At 40.3% G+C, this 12,284-nt stretch overlaps 1 protein-coding gene across 1 annotated transcript in view; it reads left to right on the top strand.

Moving 5' to 3' along the window:
• usp31 (ubiquitin specific peptidase 31) overlaps nt 1–12,284 on the top strand; it is a 300,296-nt gene that overhangs the window by 108,294 nt on the left and 179,718 nt on the right. The window contains exon 6 of the mRNA XM_076266583.1: nt 9,972–10,119. Coding sequence (XP_076122698.1) covers nt 9,972–10,119 — 148 coding nt within the window. The remainder of the gene's footprint in view (nt 1–9,971; nt 10,120–12,284) is intronic.

Genomic DNA, 12,284 nt, shown 5'->3' with positions numbered 1-12,284 from the left:
TAGACTCCGTATGGAAAATAAAGTCAATTTTACAGACACAGGTCTGTTATTAGTTCAATAACAAGTGTTCCTTGTTAAAACATGCGACTAGTGAAACTCAAATGATTTTAGAAATATTTAGCCAAAGCCAAAAAGTGTTAGAGAGAAGGAGAGACGCCGGTGCAGCTCAGATGTCTTCTTAATTTTCTTTATTCTTTAGTAAAAGGTGCAGAACATTATTAAACTTTGACTAACGTTTCGATGTTCGTTAGTCAAAAATATCGACACATCGAAGCGTTAGTCAAAGTTTAATAATGTTCTGCACCTTTTACTAAAGAATATAGAAAATTAAGAAGACATCTGAGCTGCACCGGCGTCTCTCCTTCTCTCTAAAATATCTGTCCTGGCCTGGTTGCACCGGATTGTCGCCAAACGACAGAAGCGTGGAGAACCCTCCTTTGTCTACTAAAAAGTGTTACTTTGTGCCCCGGGCTCCCCCACTGCTTGTGAAAGAAGGGGGTGGGGGAGGGGGGCTTAACGTGAAAAAGCTTAATGTCCCAAAACGGCAACAAGTTATAATGGTAGGCTACAGGAAGTGGGGGGAGGTTATGGGATGACCAGAGCCGTCTTCGCTGTGCTATTCAGAAAGCATCTTCTATTGTCTTTCCAGGCGCACACAGCTCGTTACCATATAGCCTATCGAGTGCCTTAACAGATAGGCTCTGCTCTTGGGTTTGGCCTCACAGCGAACTCAACCCTCTTGTTGCTTGCAGTTTGTTAAATAAAGCGATGCAGATTACATTATTTATTTCTGATTAATTGCGTCTTTTGATGTCTTTTGCAACGTCTGCTTGTTAGGTTAGGCTACTGTCAATGTCCTCTACAGGTAAATGTTCAGCAATTGCTGGTGTAGGCCTACAGGCTATAATCAATTAGGGACTGTTTGTTATTTATTTAAGGGGCTACCGGAGGAGTTTTGGGAGCGTTAGTCAAAAAAGACGTGACCCTCCCTCGCCAGCAAGAAATTTTTCTATGACCCTCCAAAGTGATTGAGAAAAAACGCATGACCCTCCCCTGTCCCAACAATTTATTGATGTCTTCAGTAGGCTACTGGGTCAATTTGGGAGCTGGCATGCTACGACACCTTCCTTGAAATGCCTTGAAAAGGCTGTCGTTTGCACAATTTCACAAATAATCACCGGGACTGAAACAAACCTGTCAACTTTTCCCGGGTTTATCGAGTATTTTAACTTTTTCCTCGCTGTCTTAGGAGGAGCTGCAGGGCCGTCGCAAGGGGGTGCGAGGCCCTGTGCGAACTTGACAGATGGTGCAAGGCCCTGTGCGAACTTGACAGATGCATGAACTTACGTGCATGAAATCATGCGATAGCTTACTTTACACATAGCCAAGGCTACCGTCGGTGCATTTTAGTAGCCTAGTCTAATAAGCTACACCAGCTTGTCTTTAAGAGGGGAAATTGTATAGCCTATAACATTAGCTGAGTCACATATTTGGCCATATGGTGTTTATCATAGGCTACATCACGAAACCAAATAGTGTAACAAAGGCGAACACTTTAACAGGGGAAATTAATTGGGCATGAATCATTGTGCTGAACGGTATTTGTCAATGAGCAGAAACACACACGACATTCAAACTGTTGATAAGATGTGCACTATGAAACTTGTCTGTAGGCTAACATTGGACAAATAAATGACACTGACTCGCCATATCCTGACTCTGAAAAAACATTGTCTTGCTTTGCCGCAAACTCAGCAATGAAATCATAGGCCAGTTTGCAGGTAGCATAACGTTTTCAATTCATAGAAGGGAGAGCCCAGTCTCTCCTGTGACATTGAGGTGCGCAAATAGTTTTTAATAGCCTTTTCAACTTCGAAAAGCTTCACCCGATGCCAGTCACTGATCGCAATTTCAAATTTTGGGAAGCTTCGTTCAATCTTTTTAAGTTTTAAGTGCAGTAGGCCCCTATCTGCCCCCTTTGGAATTATATCTCGAGCCTATTATAAGGTCCAGTGCGTTATGTCCTGGGATTCGGACGTGCTCAAAAAGAAAAAACACTTTTTTATAGATGGTTATGAGGAGCAATATGAGTCTGAACTCCGTGTCATTCAGACTCAACCCTCTTGTTGCTTTGATATCTTTTTCGTTGTCGTTTGAGCGTCGGCAAGCAGGCATGTTGTGGTTGCAATTTAAGTGAAATTTCTACAGTAGGCCTACAACAGGGGTGGGCAAACTGCGGCCCGCGGGCCGGATCCGGCCCGCCAAGCACTTTCATCCGGCCCGCCGAGCATTTCATTTAGTTATCAGGCTGCTCGTGATTTTTTTCCTGTGATAGAGACGACGTTGGTTAGCTTTACTGCAAACTGCTTTTCACTCTCCTTAGATAACGTTTACAATGTCAATGTCAAAACATTATGTTAAATAGAGATAACATCATGTTAAACTAAGTAAACTCTTAGTCATCTCCTTTGCAGCAGATCTAACGTGAACATTATGCAATCCATTTAATTAGGAACGCGACTGCACTCACGAGAGGGAGAGAGAACCGCAGGTTCCAGCTGGCTTGTGATTGTTGATAATTGATATCTTCTTCTTATAAGAAAGTTTTAAAAGGAAATCATGAAGGCAACAGTAGTTCCCACTACTGACCATTTAAAAACTGTGAGAGGGCCCAGCCGTAGGTACTAGCCATAGCGGAGCAGGCAGAAGATCATTGAGAAATAAACGTGAATTAAAGCGACAGTGCACAATTTATACATTTGTTAAACAGCATAAAATTAGCAGTATTTTTAAGCAATTAATATTTTAAAACAAATACTTTTCATACTAAATTATAGGCTATAAAAAATGTATTTTTTTATGTGTATGTCGTGGGGGGGGGGGGGGGGGTGTGGTTGTTGTGCGGCCCGCCGGCCAATTTTCAAAACCCAATGTGGCCCTTGAGCCAAAAAGTTTGCCCACCCCTGGCCTACAACATGCAACATGCTTGTTAGCTTGGGCTACTGTCTTGTACAGGTAAATGTTCAACAATTGCTGGTGTGCAGGCTATAATCAATTAGCTAAATCATTTGACCAGCTGCTTTAAAAAAATCGTGCTACATTCAAACGCAAAAGGTGCTTTGATATCTTTTTCGTTTGAACGTCGGCAAGCAGGCATGCTGCGGTTGCTATGAATGAGGATAATTGGTTTAATCTGCAGATTTATTTTTTGCATTATTTTGAATATGACTCACTCCAGTCTCAACAGCACGTCTACTTTTTCCACACGCATCTAAGTTCTAACACACGTCCCCTCTCCCTTTCTCTCTTTCCATCCCTGCGCATGGGGCTTTCTTAAAGGACCTGCACCATTTTACAACAATTGCATCTACATTTTCATATTAGAATGTTTTGTCTGTTCAAGTGTAAGCTTAAACTACCGTGATCAATTTAAGTTCCCGTGCCCCCGCTGAAAGTCTCATGCGCTTATCGTTACACTATCAAATCTATAAGTAACCGTGACAAATAGGGTATAAGATATATAAACTCACGCTATTGTATGATCATATATGTTTGGTCAGGCGCGCCTGCAGGTGTACGTCTGTACGCACTGTGCGTACCATCAAGCTACTCAACAACAGAAAATGTCCCTTGTGTGTGTGTGTATTCACACCAAATTGGCCTACCATACCTTCCCATCTATGCACAGTATCCCTTTAGCTGCATGCCATTAGGCTATTTACCATTTTCTATTACGTAAAGTTAGTGAACACGTGCGCGCATTTTGTTTGAGCAGGAGCGAGAATACGCACGCAGACACGCAATAGGCTACTTGTTGTTTTCTTTTACTCTGCTATCTATATATGGTTATCAGCACACAATGTTGAGCTAATTCACTAACTCAATACTCATCATGGATATCACAAGTTTAAACAACGAAAACAGAAAGGATGGAGGCAGCAAAGCTAGGAGTTATTCCAGATGGGCAAGAACAAGGTAGGCAATTGGTGTGCTTGTCAGAACGTTAGACTGCACTAAAGCCAGACGTCACGTTACGCTAGAACAAAACTAAAGGTAACTTTAGCCTGTATAGGGCTGTATCAAGTTGTCCAAATGAATAGGTCATTGAAGACATTGTCGTTGTATTATTGCATGTGGATGCTGTTATGCTATGTAGGCTACTTTTTTGCTGACCAATGCACGGACCTAAAACGGACAAATATTGTTCACAAGTGAATTGGGGGGGGGGGGGGGGGGGGGGGGGGGGGGGGGTGGTGATGGGTGTGCGTACCATAGCATTAATTCCTGCAGGCGCCCCTGTGTTTGGTAATGGCTCACTGCGTCATGGAAGCAGTTAAGTCAAGTCGCATCAAAAATAGTAGTTGCAGAACTCCCAAGTGACACCTTGTGGTTGTTTGTGTCAACTGCAGTTTGTGCCATTTCTGCTGAGAAAATGGGATGCGTGATTCATGAAGGAACCCGTCCAACTTAACTGGGACCCACTGTACATCAGCATTTCAGGCATCAATAAAGTTGATGATGAAACATTATCCCATTGTTCAATATTTATGTCACAGGAACGTTATTTGGCTAAAATTGCCCAGATTTGGGGTGTTGATCAGCAGGCTATAGGAGCAAAGCTGTAGCCTAACTTTTTTTTCTCTGTTCAAAACTCAAAACTTAACTGAACAGGGACAGGTTTTGATAGGCCTACAGCCTTGACGCAGTAGACTTTTAACCCATTTACTCCTAAAATGCCTGCTAAAAACGCCTATAGAATCCTATGGCATTCTAGACTAAATAACCTTATTTCCTGAGGGTTTTCTGAAAAAATACTAAAAATTGTCAACGTCTACCAAAATTTAATATCTAAGCCTCCGTATACCTAGAAACATGAAATAAAAAGCATGCTGCGCTACGCAGCAACCAGCGGGAGATTCAGTGTTGCGCTATGCAGCAACCGGCGGGAGATAGAATGTTGCGTTGTGCAGCATCAGGCGCGAATGGGTTAAATATTTTTTTTTCCAAACCGATACGTATTTACATTTGTGTACTTGCCGATACAGAGTACTGATACCGATATTTCTACCACAAAATAACTAGCATAAAATTGCATTTTTTTTAATTGCACTTACAATAAGCCTAAAATAAATAAAAATGATAATGAATATCAAATCAAATATAAAATAGTAGACTATTTCAAACAAAAAATAAACAAACAATTCTGTCTAAAACAAGCCTCCACACTGGCACGGTGTCTATATCTTAATTAAACAAATGATTAACTAGACTATTTTGCTTTGTCTCTCTCAGTAAAATCTGATAGGGCAACAAAACATGATCCCACATGACCCTACTGTAGAGACCTTTGTAAAATTGGTGTGGCTCCTTTAAAAACTTAGAGTGAGTGGCCACCTAGCGAGAGAGGAAAAGAGAGAAGATGCTTCTTCCGTCTACTGATTGCGGCCAAAGCAGAGTTAGTGAATGAGACTTATGCATTGTATAAACCAGAGGTTCCCAAACTTGAGACTGCTGAGGCCCACTTTCAATTCTGAATATGTTCTGCGGCCCACCCAAACATTTTATTTACAACTCGAGACTGAGATAATTATTAATTTAATGTAATTCGAACAGCCGCTCTCACAAGCTTAAAACATGGTAAACATCATAACACCACAGGCCTAAATTGTTATATGAGGTGTGCACCATACACACATCTGACAAATGTACATTAAACATTTAAAATACGCATAAATCAGGGTGTGAAACAGACCACTCTCACAAGCTGAAAACACATAGGCAGACATAGGCCTAAAGACCAGAAAATGCTTAAAGTCCATAACTTTATAACTCCATAACATAGGTCCATAACTTGTTATTAGAGGTGTTCAACATACACACATATTGTAGTTTTCGGGTATGAATGGACACTATACATAACTTGAAACATTAAAAAAAAACTTCAATGCACTGCAAATCATGTTAGGTAACAGTCACCTAACCTAATGAGAAGGGTGATACTGATGCATAGCACCTGTCAAATTCTTGATGTCTGGCTGAATGGATGTCTGCTTTAAGCGGAGATCAGGCTCAACATTCAGTTTATTTCTATACTTTGTTTGTAATGCCACAAGCACTGAAAACCCAGTTTCACACAGATATGTTGTGGCAAAAGGCATCAGAAACATCAATGCCTTGTTTGACAGATCATCATGTGAGACAAATGGATTCTGTATCCAGCTATGTTGCTCGCTGAGCACAGGGAAGTATCCATGGAGCTGCGTCTTCAGCGATTGCAGATGCTGTCTGATGGAATCTGTCACAGAACTCGGAATCTGCCGTTCCTTTTTGTTGAGGAATTCACACAGATTGTCAAATGACTCGTAATTGTTTTGACTGACTCTTCTGTCCCACAGTTCGATCTTTCTGATTGTGCCCTCGATCTTACTGTGGACATGAAATGTGGTCACAGCTTTACCTTGAAGAGATAGATTGAGTCCGTTTAAGTAGCCGAATATGTCCGCCAAATATGCCAAATTGCAGAGCCACTCGAAGTCACAGAATCAGTCGGACAACTCAAACCGGGAGTCAACGAAAAACATCCTGATTTCGTCTCGTAGTTCAACAAGTCGAGTAAGCACCTTGCCACGCGAAAGCCACCGGACTTCAGTATGCAGAAGAAGCTGTCGGTGCTCGCTTCCCATCTCTGCACATAATATAGAAAACAGACGTGACTGTAGTGGACGACTTTTTATGAAATTGACCGTTTTCACGGCTTCATCTAAAACGGTCTTCAACTCTGCAGGCATTATTTGTGTCGCTAAGCCTCTCTGTGTAGGCAGCAATGGACAGCAGTGGCCTGCGAAGCTACGGCTTTGACCCTTCTCACAACTCCGTTGAGTCTCCCCACCATGGCCTGAGCTCCGTCAGTGCTTATTTCCACACACTTGGTCCAGTCTATTTCATTGGAAACCACGAATTCATTCAGCGTTTCAAAAATGGTTTCTGCTGTAGTACGTGCAGGTAGAGTTTTGCAAAGCAAAACATCTTCATGGATCTCTTCTTCAAAATCATATCTGACAAAACAGAGTAAATGGGCAAAGCTAAAAATATCTGTGGACTCGTCAATCTGGAGAGCATAAAAACGACTTGCTCGTATTCTGCTTACAAGCTGCGTCAACACATCTGTCGCATCGATACGTCGCTTTACTGTATTATCGGACAAAGAAATCAAATTAAGCGTTTTAGCTGCTTTCTCCCCAATCATCACTTCAACCATCTCTTTGGCAGCAGGTAGAATTAATTCCTCGCCGATTGTGTGTGGTTTTCCTTTCTTAGCAATTAGCTTTGCCACTCGATAGGAAACCTCCACTGCCTTGGCATTTTCACTACCAGTGAGACAAGAATATTCAATTGCTCTCTTACGGTTCTGGGACTCTTTAAGTTTGTTTTGGAAAAAAACTCGAGGGTATGAAGAATACTGTCCATGTTTGGTTTCCAAATGACGGCGTAACTTACATGGTTTCAGAGCCTCATTTTACAGCACCTCTGAGCACAGTACACAGACAGGCAGAGGATCGTGTTCAGGTCCCACACTTGTGAATCCTAATGACAGGTAGTCATCGGAGTACTTCCTACGAGTCCTTTTCTTCAAAGGTTCATCGCTGTGAGATTCTGATTTGCTTGAAACATTCACTTTAGGCCCATTTTTTCCACCTGACAACCACCGCTCCATTATTCACATTAATGTGTCTTATGGTGCTGGACATTTAGTTGCTTGGAAACACAAACAATGTATCGGAAAGTTACCTATCTGCTCGTGCCCTACTTCTGCCCGAACGTGTGCCACCTATGAATAGGCCAAACAACAACCAAGACTTCGGATTCCTCAACAAACGCAAGCACCCACCCTATAAGGGTAGCCTATCTAAATGATATCCGTTCCAAAAATAACATTGTACAGTGACTGTCTGTGTGCTGTAAATCATGTTGTTGATCCGCGAAACTGGGTGAAATGTGCTAACGTTAGGCTACTCTGCCTTCAGTTAGCAGAAAAAGTTGCCAACACACAACAATCACATTCATGCTACCCTAGGTTTACTGTAATGACAATGTAAGTGCACAGATAGTAGCCTACTAATACAACCTCAAATAATAAAGGCACCTTTCACAATCAAGACCTTCCTCAAGACAGTAAATATGCCACAGCGGGCTAATAGATCTAAAACCATATCCTACCTTTGGTGGTTCGTTGTCAGCACTAGCTGTTTTCTGTTTTTTCTGTTAACAATGTTAGTGTGTGATCCCCCATTGGTTTCAAATCTTGTAGTGTGTACATGTTTCCGATCAAAGAGAAGATCATCAGTTGAGACTATTTTTATGTGTGTGATGCCACCCAATTTTAAAATCCTGTAACTATAGGCTAGTTGAGACCGACATAACCGTTGGCGTGCCGTGAGTGGGCGGAAATAGTTTGGTAATGGTAGCCTATGGTGTGTGCTCATGAGCACTGTAAATAAAAATCTAATATTTTAGGTTTAGGTTAAGGTAGCAAAAACTTTAGAATCTGGATGGCAGAAGCACCTTCACGCAAAATTACAGCATTTTCTTTGAAATAGAGAATAGTGAATTGTGTTTTCATGTCATACATTATTTTCTCTATTTACAAAATTACTAGGCTCTTGCGGCCCACCAGCAGTACCTTGGTGGCCCACCAGTGAAAAAGCGGTGATTTTTCGCACACTATGTCTTGCATCTCCTTGTTGCTCATGACTTCGACTACAAAAGAAGTGAATTTGGCGCTTTGGTCTTGGAGCATATAATGATCTGACTAACATGACAATATGGACTAAAAATAAAGGCAGGGAAGGTAACATTTCTCACTATAAATGACCAAAATGTGTGATAACAAAACACTATGCAAATCACATTTATCTACTGAAACGGAACCCCCCCCAGAGGTTTTTTTGTATGCTAGGCTACTTATCCCCAACTAGCGCGAAGTAAATAGCTACGCACCAGCGACGCACAACTACACGCTACACTCACGCATAGTTTAGGTAAGCTATAGTTAAAACATAAAACCATACGTGCGAGGGTATTAGTTACATAGATTCAACGCACATACATGAATCTAGCTATGTTTTTGACTATTATGTTTTTCAAGTGCAAGACTGAAATAAGTGTCATGAGTAGGCTTCATGAAAACGTAGCAGCTACAGTGAAACTGTAAGTACAGGGGAAACTGTAAGTATCGGTTGGTGGTAATGAGGGAATTTTTACGAGTACGAGGATATGGGCCCTGTATCGGCCCGATCCCCGATGCCCCGAACAGGTGGCCAAACAGAGATTTCAAACAAACGAGGGAACAACATGTCACAATGCAAAAACGCTGTTTTCACTTGATTACATGCAAAAGTTAAACCGGAGTTTTATCTCCACTTTGGCCGGGGTTTTCAGAAATAATTGTTTTCAGTTATACAACCTTGTGTAAATTAAAGGCCAAACTGCATTGAAATAAATGTGGCTTGGTGCCACTAACCTAGCCACATGCTGAATTCCAAATGGCAAATTATTTTTGCTTGCAAATTGTGGGGTATTTGTAAAATGTTTAGCCATTAAATTGCTCCCATAGATTTGTATCTAACCTTAAAGGTGAGGTTAGTGTTTCTGGTTACAAGAATTTGTGTAGAGTTCAACAAGGTTTACTGTAAAATGTTATCAGTTATGTGTTCTATCATTATAGATAGAACAAATTTCCTGAAACATTTTCTCGCTACACTACTTAATGCACTTTTAACTGTATCATTGACAACTAAAAGAGAGTTGTCACTTTCACACAATCCAAACATGGATCGACCAGTAACAGAAATTGTCAAAAAAGTAGTGAAGCATGTATCCTTTTAACACAGCTGTATTGTCATGGCTGAGTTGTGTTTGTCATTGTTGTGTCTAAATAATTTATTGACTATTATTTATTTGTCTTTGTGCAGTTTGTTTTGACTGAAATGTATTACGATGGTTTCCACCGCTCATTTTGTGATGATGAAGATGATCTTGACATCATTCAAGAAAGTGACTCAGTCTTTGCTTTTGAGACCCCTGAGGCATTTCGATTAGAAAACATTCGCTCTAAACGAGGTGAACAAACTTTTTTTAAATGCACTCTTCCTTTGTCGATATGCATACGTTTTATTCTTATTATGTTATATCTGAGAATCAACAAAACTGATACAAAAAATACAACTGCATTATGATGGGGCCAAGCAGGCCAGAGTTGCCATAGCAGCTTTATGTCATTATGTCATATACATTGCTGTAAGCAAACTCTGAAATGTTGAATAACCCAAGAATATAAATTCACATCTGTTTGGCGGTTTTGCTGCTGATTTCAGTTCGCTATGAAAAAGAAATTTCACCACTGGGTGAAATGGGAGGAGTTTTCAGATATATTTTGACTGGATACTTTTTATGACATGAGACAAAGCAAAATTGTTTATATCTGGAATATAAGAGTTTGTGAAGAGCTATCCTCAATCGAGAACTGTTTTTACAGATATCCTGAGTAAATGTGCACAAACCACAGGTCACAACAAACAAGCTGTGGCCTTTGTCACAAACTCATTCAGTTGAACAGAAAATAAAGTTTCACAGGGTGCTGTGATGGTCAGTCAAACTAGCTTTGAGGATGGAGACTTCACATGGAGTGCGTGGTGAGTACTAACAGAGATTTGAATTATGTTGTCCTGCATATTTCTTGTAGTTCATGAATTCTTTGCTGTAAGCTAACTTTCATTAACTTCTTTGAGGCTAACTAGCAGCATATGGTGACCGCAGATATACAGCTGCGAATAAGCTATAATGAAATAATCATAGGTAAAGGACACTCCAGAATCATTGGCACTTTGGTAAAGTTGACTAAAAGCAGGTTTAAAAAATAATCTTTTGGTGATGTTTTGTAATCTCATAATGAAAACAATGAGGAAAAATTCAACCTTGAAGGGAAGCAAATTTATTCTGAGAAAAAAGAAAACATTGTAAAGAAATAAATATGTTGAACAAAAACATTTTGGTCACAATTATTGGCACCCCTAGAAAATCTTATATACAAAATGTAAACAAGCATTTTTCTATTTACATTCAACTTCTTTAAGTTTAACACATTCGGTTTGTGAACTCTTTTTCACTAAGGTATGATAATAAAGTGACACAGAGGCTAAATCCCCTAGTCATTTTTTAACATCAGAAAGACAAAAGAATTCACTGACTTTAAATAAAAAGAAATATTTACATTTAAAAATATAATTAAAAGGTTCTAATCAGCTGGAAATGTGACAAACATGCTTGGACAAAGACCCATGGTTATCTAGCCCCCACACACAGTATGGAGGATGGTAAGAGAGGCAAAATTCATAAGAACCACTGTTGGAGAGTAACAGAAAACGGTATAATCTTGGGGTCAGCAAGTCCCTCCAAAAATCTTCAAAAGTGAACTCACTGCTAATAGATTATTAAGAGGGCATGCATGGTAAAAGCCTTTCAGTCATTTAATTACAAATGTAAATGGCAGGAGTTACTGAATGGTACAGTAACGTTGTCTGGAAATGTGGTCTATTGTCAGATGAAATGAAAATTGTGCTCTTTAGCAAGAAACACTTTAGGTGGGTTTGGTGGTTTGGCGTATATAAAAGAATGACTATACTGAAAAGAACCCCATGCCTTATGAGAATTATGGTTATATTGTGGGACTGTTTTAATTCCTAAAGGCCTTCCGAACCTTATTAAGGTGTATGGTATCATCAACCCCAAGAAAAACCTGAGCATTTTCAATGGAAATCTGTCAATCTCTGCCACTAAAAGTGGGTCATGATCAGTGTTGTGTGTAACGCGTTACAGTAACGTAACTACTTTTTCGGGTAAAAAGTAGTGTAACACGCTACTACTGAAAGTTTGGTAACCTAAAGTAGTTCTGTTTTCAAATCGGCGCAACGTTACTTTTCCCAGGGACAGATTTGTCAGCGATGCTGCTTTCTTAGCAATAGGCACAAGCTCCACACGGTAGCCTACGTGACAGAGGCTGGTAGCATGAAGTGCAATCATAGCTCCACACGGTACATGACAGAGTCTGGTGGCAATGAAAAGTAATCATAGCAAGCGAGATGCAGCCAACACTAACTTCTGAGGGATGGACGTAATGTAAGAGTATAAGGCTATATATAAGGCTATAAAATAAGCCTTAAATAATAAATTACCTTTGTTTCTGATGTCCACTCCAACACATTTCAAGTGTAGTGTTTAGGATTATG

The sequence above is a fragment of the Alosa pseudoharengus genome, unplaced genomic scaffold (assembly GCF_046254945.1).
Source record: "Alosa pseudoharengus isolate Yale_2024_CS ecotype anadromous, Long Island Sound unplaced genomic scaffold, YU_APseudo_1.1 YU_APseudo_1.1_scf_4, whole genome shotgun sequence".
In the NCBI taxonomy this organism is placed as follows: Eukaryota; Metazoa; Chordata; class Actinopteri; order Clupeiformes; family Clupeidae; genus Alosa; species Alosa pseudoharengus.
The sequence above is the reverse complement of the archived record's forward strand: the minus strand, read 5'-3'. Positions and strand labels throughout refer to the sequence as shown.